We start from the raw sequence: 13,489 nt of genomic DNA, 5'->3' as shown, positions 1-13,489 counted from the left end.
TGAGCGGGTTCTGAGAGAAACGGGGGCGCTGACACGTTGGTTATACTCGTAACCTCGTTGTCCCAGCCCTCCGTGAACGCAGCACGGGTCTGAACTGCACTGACTGAGGCGCTCGCCTGAGTCAGAGCGCCGTCTCCCAATAGCGATTGCGTCATCGTTCCAGTAACTGGCTGTGTACGCAGGCTACTATGTGAATCCTGTACCACAACACTCCTAGGAGTCTATGTGTGTAAGGTTTTTATGAGGTATAACAAGGCGGCTCATCAAAGATGTCTGCCTTGTTCCCTTATTCACACGTGCCTCATGTGTATGCTCAACTACGCACCCGTAGTGGGCTGTGCTACACTCAAGAGTGGTGAGGAGGAGAGAGAGAGAGAGAGTAAAGGCACCTGAACGGTTTCGGGTGTATCATGGAAAAGGGTCTGTCTTGTGACAAAGTCAATTGGAGCCAACTCTTTATTAGACACACAACACGCAGTTTCCTCCAGTAGGGTGGGGGGGGGGAACAGTGGGCACAGTCACACAAGGCGCTGCGCCGTCTTCCGTTCTCTCCCCCTCGCCATGTCATAAACGGCGTCTCTTCTGGCCGCCCTTCGGGTGATGCCAGGATGACGCTTTAATGACCTCTCTCGCCGGCGGAATGGTCGGCACCTCTTGCGCTGCAGGAGGGGCGGGGCCCGCTCCCTTGCTGCTGGAGGCCGCCGTCTGACGCCGGGTACGACGCGGAGCAGTAGCGAGAGTAAGGGCCGCCCTCCATCATGTCCACTTCCGGGTTGGAGGGAATGGGGGGCAGCTTAATCTCCAGCCGCTTAGCAGCCATCTCAATGAGCCCTGGAAAATCAGAGCGCAGAGAGGCTGTGGCGTAGGACGGGCCTGCTGAAAATTCAGAGCCCGTGTCGTCATCACCCAGGGATGTAAATGACCTCACACTTTCCTGAGGGAAAAAGGGGTGTTAAACGTCTGGGTCAGAGTAATGGATAGTTCCAATAGAATACCCATTTCCTCCCCAATATTCCTGTCATCTCCTGAGTCAGCGCCCTCAGATGATGCCTCAGAAGCTGAGGCTAGCACCGATAACACGTCCTCTAGAGGGATATCCTCCCGAAAAAATGACCATCGCTGCTTCCTCTCCTTTAAAGAAAGGAGGGCGCAGCTGGCGCATAGTGGGGGATCTATGAGGCCACTCCAAGCATGCTGTGATCCTAAGCACACAAAACATAAGTTGTCATGGAGGAGCAGCGACATTGAGCTCTGAAAAGAGTTTTTGGGCGTGGAAAAACTCCTGGTGTGCTCATTTAGAGGACGACGTCGAGACTTGGAAATCGGCGACGGCTTTCTCGTCCTGAGTCTTGTCTTCTTATCGGCTTCTTCAGTCTAGTCCAGTCGCTGAAGATAAAGGGAGGCTGATTGAGGGGAAGCATCCCCTCTTATAGGGACACCTGTACTCCTATTGGCTGCAGGTGTGTGCATCATTTTGTCTCAGGCTGTTCGTTGCCTAGGCAGCAGGGTAAACCAATAGGAGCAGAGCTCCCCTATGGGGCGGAGCTCCACGATATAGAACTGTATTCCATGGTTTGGTTTTCTTTTAAACGACCACGACAAACTTCAGCTAACTATAGCCACCGCTAGCTAACATTCAATAGGAGTGATAGGGGCATCCATGACATTTTCTAAATGTCATGGCCAAACAACTCAAATCAACTTTCAATTATTTCGTTTGAAGTTACTTAAAGGTGGTTTGCCCATTTTGTTTACATTAAACGGATGCCTCTATCGCTTCCAGAGATTTTTAATTTTTTGGGGGCGGGGCTATATAAGTCTAAAGTCAGCTGAAGTTTGTAGTTGGCTGTACCCCTAATGCAATTGTAAACTGAGAGGTGGCAAATGTAACTGCCTTTTTTTTTTTACTCTGTGGTACCAAAGACTCCATAACGTGTCTCAGAGTAGGAGTGCTGATCTAGGATCAGGTGCTTTGGGGGTGACATCACAATACACAGTTTCACCATCAATTTGAGAGATAACCCTTACCATTCACTGTGAGGAAGACACTGGCCTTTTCATACCACTGGTCACTGGTGACTTGGCATATATACTCCCCCCTGTCTTCCTGTGTGACCCTCTCCAGTCTCAGGGACACATTCCCTCTCTCCAGCCCCCCAGTTAGAGACACCCTGCCCCTATACTGGGGGTCCACATGGGCCTCCTGGATCTTGTGATCTTTGTACAACAAGGCAGGACTTTGGAGGTTACTGGAACGGTACCAGCCCACCTCCAATGGCTCTGCATTGAAGAGAGGTGAGACTTCACAGAGTAGAGAGACCGAGGAGCCAGACAGGGTCGAGGTTGGACCATCAGGGACAGTTAAGGTGAACGTCTCCGGGGCTGGAGAAGGAGAGACAGGGGAGAAAGAGGGCGAGAGAAAGAGAGGGTGACTTATTTGTGCTCGACTCCCAGGGCCAGTTTCCTGGACACAGATTAAGCGTAGTCCTGACCTGGATCTCCATTGAAATTACTTTTTAATACAGTGTCCAGGGAACCGTTTCCTTTCAGTTACTAATGTAATTAACAGTGTAAACATTCTCACCAGGTTGAGCTGCTCTGATGGGTACTGTGAGAGCAACCAGTATCAGCACCCTCAGACACAACCCTGCATAAAAGATAAAGGACATCACAGTGACATTATCACAACTTATTATTCAATGGCGCTGGAGGAGATGGCTGGCGTTTTACTGGCTCCTAACCAACTGTGCTATTGTGTGTGTTTTTTCTGCATTGTTTGTAACTTATTTTGTACATAATGTTTCTGCCACCGTCTCTTATGACTGAATAGAGCGTCTGGATATCAGAACATTGATTACTCACATCGAACTGGACGAAGATGTTTTATTTAACAAGTCGGACGCGAAGGATTTACTGCAGACACCGGACCAGGCCCAAATCCCTGTCATTCGCATGAAGAGAAGACGCCGATACAGGGGACGCAGATCCGGGTGCCTTGTGAGAATTGGTCGGCGAGTGGGTAACCCGCCTCTAACCAGCCGTCCTATTGGCCAACGTGCAATCATTGGAGAATAAACTGGATGAGCTCCGTTCAAGACTATCCTACCAACGGGACATTAAAAACTGTAATATCTGATGTTTCACCGAGTCGTGGCTGAACGATGACATGGATAACATACAGCAGGCTGGGTTTTCCGTACATCGGCAAGACAGAACAGCTGCCTCTGGTAAGACAAGGGTTGGCGGTCTGTGTCTATTTGTCCATAACAGCTGGTGCGCGAAATCTAATATTAAGGGAGTCTCAAGGTTTTGCTCGCCTGAGGTAGAGTATCTCATGATAAGCTGTAGACCACACTATTTACCAAGAGAGTTTATCTATATTTTTCGTAGCCATCTATTTACCACCACAAACCGATGCTGGCACTAAGACCGCACTCAACGAGCTGTATAAGGCCATAAGCAAACAAGAAAATGCTCATTCAGAGGCAGCGCTCCTAGTGGCCGGGGACTTTAATGCAGGGAAATGTCATCACGAGTTTTAATGACTCCAACCTAAGTGTACGTAAACTTCTGACTTCAACTGTACATACAGTATCAAAGTATCAAAATATTTTACCAATAAAATTAAAACAATTGTCATAATGATTATGCCCATGTTGACTCCAATGCTTCCAACAGACTGTATGTCCTTTGGGTGGTGGACCATTCTTGATACACACAGGAAACTGTTGAGCATGAAAAACCCAGCAGCATTGCAGTTCTTGACACACTCAAACCGGTGCACTTGGCACATACTACCATACCCCGTTCAAAGGCACTTAAATATTTTGTCTTGCCCATTCACCCACTGAATGGCACACATAAACAATCCATGTCTCAATTGTCTCAAGGTGTAAGAATCATTATTTAAACCATCTCCTCCGCTTCATCTACACTGATTCAAGTGGATTTAACAAGTGCCATCAATAAAGGATCATAGCTTTCACCTGGATTCACCTGGTCAGTCTATTTCAAGGATCATAGCTTTTCACCTGGATTCACCTGGTCAGTCTATGTCATGGAAAGAGCAGGTGTTCCTAATGTTTTGTACACTCAGTGTATATTGCATGGTCAAATCAGATCCCGCCTTTTGTCTCATATGTGTAGCTATTGGGTTAATTAGCAACCAGAGGAAGATGAATGAACAGACAGAGCCTGTGATTCTGAACTTTGGACTTTCAGACATTGGTTTTATATTTGTACTACTGCAACAGTTTATTCATTAACTAGCCACACTAGCAGCCATTTTAGAAAAGTAGAAGGGGGTAGAAGAAGCATAACCTTTTTCAATTACGAGGTAACTGATAACTGAAAACCTTTCATTTCAATTTTAACTCATGTTTCACTGGCATGATGGTAGTCATAAGTCATATCAAATGCATTTGTACCTGAGTTCATGGTGCCTCTCGTTCGATTTCCATCAAATGTATCCTCAATGTAGGGATCCTCCGATGATCCTTGTCTACTCCCTCCCTTAATATTGAATTGTAGTTTCACTTTCCCTTCTCTTGCAGAGCCTACATTGGTTATTGATTGACAAAAGGTGACGTTCCAGGGCGTCACTACGCATCTCAGAAGACTGCTATATCATATTGATGTGTTTCCGGAGATTTTAAACACTTCTCCAGGCGTTGTGAGATCTGATAGCGTGACCGTGAAAAAGACGACCTGGAAAGCCATCAAATCTGTAATGTTCCTACCAAAAATACAACTTTGTCACTGTTCTTTGTTCTCTTCTATATTTTGTCCAATGTTACTGATGCAGCGTGGCCACTTGCAAGTCAACCATGTAGCAAATCAGCTGGTGTGGCCTTGGACAGTGATAGCCTGAAAACTCTATAATTTTTTACAACTAAACTGACAGACCTAGTATCACTCTCTCACAGATCACTCTCACTCGAACGCGAACACACACACACCTTTAAATGTAGTTGGATTACATTTATTTGTTAGGTCACGATGGACAATTTCTGAATTTGTATTTGGCAAACATGTGGAAGAGGGACCTTGATGTGGCATAATAGAACAAACATTTGGTTTATTGTGTGATTGACGTTTCGGTTCAGACAGTAGATGATCTACATAGGGTTCTGCACTGGTATGTATTTTTTTTCATAATCTCTTTGGTGTTCGGAGTTTGAGTGTAAGGGAAAAAAATCAGGTATAGGGATTATTTGATGGGACACACACCATTGATTCATTTCCCCTGTGGTTACATGTGTGGACATGTCAATCATCATGTAGATCAGGGGTGTCAAACTCATTTTAGCTCAGGGGCCACATGGAGGAAAATCTATTCCCAAGTGGGCCGGACCGGAAAAATCATGGTATATATAACTTAAAAACAACAACTTCAGATTGTTTTCTTTGTTTTAATACGATCAACATACAACATAAAGCTGGAGCCTGAGGACAGTGTGTCCAAAATAGTACAAGCACAACATCACTATTAATCATAAAACACGTCAAGTTTATTTGAAAATTCTAAAGAAAAAGAACACACAAACACACAATGCCTCAGTGATTAACAGAACTGTTTCACAGATCACAGAACTATATCAGGGTGTCATTTCTCAGGCAGAAATGTAGATACAAATAATGAAATCCTGTTCCCCAAACAAGTGCAAGAACCACAGAGTCAAGAATAGGTTAAATATACAAATAAAATAAAAACAATTAAAAACAATAGCACATCAACATAAAAACATATAAACATAAAGCTGGAGCCTGAGGACAGTGTCCAAAAGCACAACATCACTATTAATCATAAAACACCTCAAGTTATTTGAAAGTTCTGAGGGCAAAGAACACACAAACACACAATGCCTCAGTGATTCACATAAGTATATCACAGATCACAGAACTATATCAGGGTGTCATTTCTCAGGCAGAAATGTAGATAAAAATAATGAAATCCTGTTCCCCAAACAAGTGCAAGAACCACAGAGTCAAGAATAGGTTAAATATACAAATAAAATAAAAACAATTAAAAACAATAGCACATCAACATAAAAACATATAAACATAAAGCTGGAGCCTGAGGACAGTGTCCAAAAGCACAACATCACTATTAATCATAAAACACCTCAAGTTATTTGAAAGTTCTGAGGACAAAGAACACACAAACACACAATGCCTCAGTGATTCACAGAAGTATATCACAGATCACAGAACTATATCAGGGTGTCATTTCTCAGGCAGAAATGTAGATAAAAATAATGAAATCCTGTTCCCCAAACAAGTGCAAGAACCACAGAGTCAAGAATAGGTTAAATATACAAATAAAATAAAAACAATTAAAAACAATAGCACATCAACATAAAAACATATAAACATAAAGCTGGAGCCTGAGGACAGTGTCCAAAAGCACAACATCACTATTAATCATAAAACACCTCAAGTTATTTGAAAGTTCTGAGGGCAAAGAACACACAAACACACAATGCCTCAGTGATTCACATAAGTATATCACAGATCACAGAACTATATCAGGGTGTCATTTCTCAGGCAGAAATGTAGATAAAAATAATGAAATCCTGTTCCCCAAACAAGTGCAAGAACCACAGAGTCAAGAATAGGTTAAATATACAAATAAAATAAAAACAATTAAAAACAATAGCACATCAACATAAAAACATATAAACATAAAGCTGGAGCCTGAGGACAGTGTCCAAAAGCACAACATCACTATTAATCATAAAACACCTCAAGTTATTTGAAAGTTCTGAGGACAAAGAACACACAAACACACAATGCCTCAGTGATTCACAGAAGTATATCACAGATCACAGAACTATATCAGGGTGTCATTTCTCAGGCAGAAATGTAGATAAAAATAATGAAATCCTGTTCCCCAAACAAGTGCAAGAACCACAGAGTCAAGAATAGGTTAAATATACAAATAAAATAAAAACAATTAAAAACAATAGCACATCAACATAAAAACATATAAACATAAATCTGAAAGCGTTGCTCAAACTCCCGTAACAGTCCCGTTATTTTATCTTTGAACCGCTTCATGTCTGCCACATGTTGGGTCGCGCACACATTTTTCAGACAGGGGAAGTGAGCTGCATCACCACCGGCAAGTTGCGTCTCCCACAATGACAGCTTCAACTTGAAAGAACGTATGCTGTCATAATACTGCGTGACAACTTTGTTGCGCCCTTGCAGCTGTTTGTTCAAGTTATTCAGGTGCTCTGTAACATCCACCATAAATGCAAGGTCCGGCATCCATTCTGCGGAATGAAATTCTAACACTGGTTTTCCCTTTTCTTCCATGAACTGTTCAATTTCTTCTCGTAAATCAAAGAAACGCCTCCGCACAGCACCTCGGCTTAACCATCTTACCTCAGTGTGGTATGGCAGGCCATAGATGTGGTCTTTCTCTCTGAGAAGGCTGTCAAACTGACGGTGATTCAGGCTTCTGGATCGGATGAAATTAACAGTTTGGATGACCACCTTCATGACGTTATCCATCTTTAATGACTTTAATTGAGGGCGCACCATCTGTAGCCAGGCTGACAGTGCGAGACCAGTCCACTCCGACCCTGTCCAGCGCGTCGACGAGTTCGGTAAAAATATCAGCTGCTGTCGTTGTATCTGTCATCGGCACCAACTCCACGAACTCCTCGGTGACGGTCAATGTGTCATCAACTCCGCGGATGAAAAAATTGCCAGTTGTGCAACATCTGTAATGTCCGTGCTTTCATCAATTGCAACTGAAAACGCAATAAATGACTTTACTTTTTGCTTCAACTTGCTGTCCAAATCCACTGAAAGATCGGAAATCCTGTCTGCAACTGTGTTTCTTGTCAGGCTGATATTTGCAAAAGCCTGCCGCTTTTCAGGGCACACAATCTCCGCTGCCTTCATCATGCATGTTTTTACAAATTCACCCTCACTAAATGGTTTTGAAGCCACTGCGATTTCATTAGCAATGAGGTAGCTAGCTTTCACTGCAGCGTCACTGATGTCTCGGCTGTGAGTAAACACAGACTGCTGTTTCTTCAGACCCGCCAACAGTTCATTCACCTTCTCTCATCTCCGCTGTCCTTGAAAGTTGTCATATTTGTCGGCATGAAGACTCACATAGTGGCGACGAAGGTTATATTCTTTCAGCACTGCAACATGCTCTGAACACACCAAACATACAGCTTTCCCATTCAATTCCGTGATTAAATAGGATGACCATTTTTCTTGGAACACTCTGCACTCTGCGTCCACTTTTCTCTTTTTTGACAGAGACATATTGGGGCAATGAGGGTGCCAAAGCACATAATGTTAAAAGTAGAAGCCGTAATAAATATCGCGGGCAAAACAAAGTAGCTCATTGGCTGCACGTGCTTGACCTACTTGCTCTGCCCCGGTATAAACAGTTTGCTTGCTTAACACAATTGCTATTGCGCCATCCAGTGGACGCAATTGGAACAGCAGTTTATTTTATTGAAAAATTGCAGCGCATTTTTATACTTTACAAACATTTTTTTAATTATTATTATTTTAATTATTTTTTTCAAAATCATCTCGCGGGCCGGATTAAACCCGTTTGTGCGCCTGATCCGGCCCGCGGGCCGTACGTTTGACACCCCTACAAGGGTTCTTCCGCTGTGCCCATAGGAGAACACTTTGAATAACCTGTTTTGCTCCCAAGTAGAACCCTTTTGGTTCCAGGTAGAACCCTTTACACAGATGGTTTTACATGGAACCCAAAATAGTTCTACCTGGAACCAAAAAGGGGTCTACCTGGAACCAGAAATGATTCTCCTATGGGGACAGCTGAAGAACCCTTTTGGAACCCTTTTTTCTAAGAGTGTACCTGAGGAATTCCACATGGAAGAGCTCACTCATTGATACCCAATCACAAATGTAACCCAAGCACCTGTACAGTCTATCAACTTGCGGAGCGCTCACCTACCAGAGAGCAAGGGGGACCTAGAAACCGCTCAAATCTCCAAGAGTACATAGGGATAGGGGCTAGCCTAGGGGTTGATTTGGAATTGGGCAAATTGTGACGGCCCTGAATTTGTATGAACCGTCTCAGTGCTTCTCCTGCCGACGTTGCGCTTCCCATTTAATTCCCTATTACATAGCCAGCATCAGCTGAGCAAAAGAGGGTTACGACAACATCGACCGATGAGCGCCTAGGGTTGAGCGACTTTGATCAATGGAAAGTGCGAACAAGCTGTATCTTTGTTTTTTGGCGGATTTGGCACAAATGCACTGTGACTAGGGTCGGCATGGCGGCATGGCGGGTAGCATTAGGGCAATTGATATTGATATTGATAATGATGATAAAAAGAGTGATGATCAGCTATTTACACCTGTTGCAAATAGGAGGAACAGGAGTAAGAGAAATCGCAATGAGGGTGATGGAGGGATGAATACTGCTGGAGAAACAATGTGTAGTGTTGAGAGTAGACCTGTAAAGTGCAGGACCTCTAGACAAAGAGGTTGGAGTAGAAAGTTCTAAAGTTATGTTAGTGTTTCCAGAACCAGCAAGTAAGTACTTCCATCCTTTGCGTTTGACAAAATTAGGAAAGAGATTGGGGTGATTAAAGATGCCAAACCGATGGGTTATGGGAAGGTCCTGATCTTTGCAAATAGTACAATTCAGCAGGAAAAAGTATTGAAATTGAACTCACTAAATGGGGGTCGGGTGAAATGTCACATTCCCGGTGCTATGTCTAAACTGAGAGGAGTAATTGCTGGGATGCCATTGGAAATTACAATGGAAGAAGTGAAGGCTTCCCTTAAAGGAGGAAAAGTTATTGACTCGAAAAGGATGAAAAGCAAGAAGAGTGACAGTGGAGTGGACACTACAACTGTATTGTTACACTACAACTGTATTGTTACGATTTGAGGGGAATCTGCCCAATAGGGTGCAGCTAGGATCACTCAGTTATCCGGTTAGAGAGTATGTGCCGCCTCCACTTCGGTGCTTTAATTGCCAGCGGATGGGGCATGTTGCTATGTAAAATGAGATGTGCAAAGTGTGGTGGGGATCACGAGTATGGGAAATGTGGGCCTGATGCTAAAGTTAAATGTTGTAACTGTGACGGAGAACATAGTGCAGCATATGGAGGATGTGAAGTACTTATTGGGCTTCATGTGTAGGGCAATCAATATGATTGCTCCACATAAGAGCAGGACTGCACAAATAAAATAAGTAGTGAAGGCAGCCAAAGACATTCTGGGGATTTCTGAAGTTACGGTAGAAATTATACATTGGATGCTGAACCAAAATTCTAATGATGATCAGGATAATAAATAGTATTATGGTGTTCCTTATTGTTCAATGGAATGCTAGGAGTTTGATAGCCAGTGGGCAAGAATTTAAGAAGTGTATACATGATTTAGATGTTTTACCAGACGTGGTGTGTATACAAGAAACATGGCTTGAACCTCAATTGGATTATATTATTCCTGGTTTTATCTCTGTGAGAAGTGATAGAATAGAGGGTTCGGGTGGTGTGTGTGCTACATTTATCAAAGAAGGTGTAGCACATAGAGCGATTAATGGTTTCAAAGAACATGAATGTGTGGCAGTAGAGATTTGTAGAGAAGGGGGTAATATCACATTGGTTAATTACTATAATCCTTGTAAACCCATCTCTGTATCTGAATTAGATATAGTTGCGAAATCCAGTAAAGGTGATAAGAAGATACGGTATGGAGATTTCAATGTGCATAACAGCTTGTGGGGCAGCAATACCACAGATGTCAATGGTTTAGTTGTTGAAGATTTTATGGAGTGGAGGGGACTAGTTTGTATAAATGATGGTCGGAGTAAATGTGACTAGAGGTACATTGTCATGTTCAGATCTTACATTGGTGTCTTCCTCCATTGCTGGTATACATTATGTGAGTGGGATGTGAAGATAGAATCCACAATAGGTAGTGATCATTTCCCATTCAAGTGCAACATACAGTGCATTCGGGAAGCATTCAGGCCGCTTCCCTTTTTCCACATTTTGTTATGTTACAGCCTTATTCTAAAATGGATTCAATAATATTTTTTCCTCATCAATCTACACACAATACCCCATAAAGACGAAGCGAAAACAGGTTTTTAGACATTTTTGCAAATGGAAAACAGAAATACCTTATTTACATAAGTATTCAGACCCTTTGCTATGAGACTTGAAAATGAGCTCAGGTGCATCCTGTTTCCATTGATCATCTTTTAGATGTTTCTTCAACTTGATTGGAGTCCACCTGTGGTAAATTCAATTGATTGGACATGATTTGGAAAGGCACACATCTGTCTATATAAGGTCCCACAGTTGACAGTGCACCTGTGGGAACTGTGGGCGGCAGGTAGCTTAGTGGTTAAGAGCGTTGTGCCAGTAACCGAAAGGTCGCTGGTTATAATCCCCGAGTCAATTAGGTGAAAAATCTGTCGATGTGCCCTTGAGCAAGGCACTTAACCCTAATTGCTCCTGTAAGTCGCTCTGGATAAGAGCGTCTGCTAAATGACTAAAATGTAAATGTAAATGTCAGAGCAAAAACCAAGCCATGAGGTCGAAGGAATTGTCCGTAGAGCTCCGAGACAGGATTGTGTCGAGGCACAGATCAGGGGAAGGGTACTAAAACATTTCTGCAGCATTGAAGGTCCCCAAGAACACAGTGGCATCCATCATTCTTAAATGGAAGAAGTTTGGAACCACCAAGACTCTTCCTAGAGCTGGCCACCCTGACAAACTGAGCAATCGGGGGAGAAGGGCCTTGGTCGGGGAGGTGACCAAGAACCCGATGGTCACTCTGACAGAGCTCCAAAGTTCCTCTGTGGAGATGGGAAAATCTTCCAGAAGGACAACAGTCTCTGCAGCACTCCACCAATCAGGCCTTTATGGTAGAGTGGCCAGACGGAAGCCACTCCTCATTAAAAGGCACATGACAGTGCAATAAAGGACTCTGACCATGAGAAACATGACTCTCTATTCTGATGAAACCAAGATTGAACCATTTGGCGTGAATGCAAAGCGTCACGTCTGGAGGAAACCTGGCACCATCCCTACGGTGAAGCATGGTGGTGGCAGCATCATGCTGTGGGGATGTTTTTCAGTGGCAGGGACTGACTGGGAGAATAGTCAGGATCGGGAGCGACGCTCCCCATCCAACCTGACAGAGCTTGAGAGGATCTGTAGAGAAGAATGGGAGAAACTCCCAAAATACAGGTGTGCCAAGCTTGTAGTGTCATACCCAAGAAGACTCGATGCTGTAATTGCTTCCAAAGGTGCTTCAACAAAGTACTGAGTAAAGGGTCTGAATACTTATGTAAATGTTATATTTCAGTAATTTATTATTATACATTTCCTCAAATTTATAAAAACCTGTTTTTGCTTTGTCGTTAGGCATGTTTATTGTGCGTAAATTGATGAAGGACAAAAAACAATTTAATCAATTTTAGAATAAGGATATTATCGTAACAAAATGTGGAAAAAGACAAGGGGTCTGACTACTTTCCGAAGGCACTGTATGTACAGTACCAGTCAAAAGTTTGGAAAAAACTACTAATTCAAGGGTTTTTCTTTATTTTTACTATTTTCTACATTGTAGAACAATCCGACTCATCCCAAGCCATCTCAATTGGGTTGAGGCCGGGTGATTGTGCAGGCCAGGTCATCTGATGCAGCACTCCATCACCCTCCTTCTTGGTAAAATACATTGTCTACAGTATGCCTCATTTGTCGTGTTTTAACCTTCATGTCTTAGTATTTATTCAACATATTATCATAACATGTTTATCACTTTTTCCAGGGCTGAACACAGGGAGAAAGCAGTTTTATACCACATCACTAAACGTGTAGAGATGTGACTTTGTCTCAACATTATAAAAAGACAAAGTTTGTCTGTCACTGTCTAGAAACACTCCTACTATAGAAAGATATTCTGCCACAGTTATTTGTTTTGGCGGGTTAGTTGTTTTTACATGGAAACCTCTTCCTTTTTCATAAAATAAAATCCAGAAACCATAATGAGGAGTTAAAGGAATGGTAGATTTTCTCGGAGCATTTTCTCTGGCCACACCGATATACCATGACAGCTTTTCTGTACAATTATCACCCATCTTCACTTCACAGTAGTGCTGTCCAGAGATTAAACGCTCTTTACCCAACACATGGGGATGCTTGTTTGAGGAATTGTTAGCTTCTCCTGTGCTGTACTGAGCCTTTTTTCCTTCATCATTCGCATTAAAAGCAAGGTGAGCAGTCTGGGCATCCATAGTGACGTTCTCTGAGGGAAGAGAATATGATTTCATTAATTCAGACACAATGTTGACATGGATAAGTCTTACAATTTAGGCCCATACAATAATAGTTAGAATCTAATAAACATCTAGTAATTTTGTCCACAAAGAATATCCTACTTTTGAATCCTTTCACCTGGAGCCAATCTGCAGAAAAGCAAATATGAAGTCAATGGAAAACACTGAGATTATATAATT

The 13,489-nt window shown here is 42.8% G+C and overlaps 1 protein-coding gene across 1 annotated transcript in view; it reads right to left on the bottom strand.

Annotated features, from left to right (window-relative positions):
- Positions 1 to 4,678, bottom strand: part of LOC311112115 (uncharacterized protein) — a 42,531-nt gene extending 37,853 nt beyond the window's left edge. The window contains exons 1-3 of the mRNA XM_084155094.1: positions 4,428 to 4,678; positions 2,585 to 2,647; positions 2,029 to 2,382 (exon numbers count right to left, since the gene is read on the bottom strand). Of these exons, the coding sequence (XP_084011220.1) occupies positions 2,029 to 2,382; positions 2,585 to 2,647; positions 4,428 to 4,437 (427 nt within the window). The 5' untranslated portion in view covers positions 4,438 to 4,678. The remainder of the gene's footprint in view (positions 1 to 2,028; positions 2,383 to 2,584; positions 2,648 to 4,427) is intronic.
- Between the last annotated feature and the right edge of the window lie 8,811 nt (positions 4,679 to 13,489).

Source organism: Coregonus lavaretus, assembly GCF_964263955.1.
Source record: "Coregonus lavaretus genome assembly, chromosome: 38".
NCBI classification, from domain to species: Eukaryota; Metazoa; Chordata; class Actinopteri; order Salmoniformes; family Salmonidae; genus Coregonus; species Coregonus lavaretus.
This window is presented reverse-complemented; position numbering and strand designations above follow the sequence as displayed.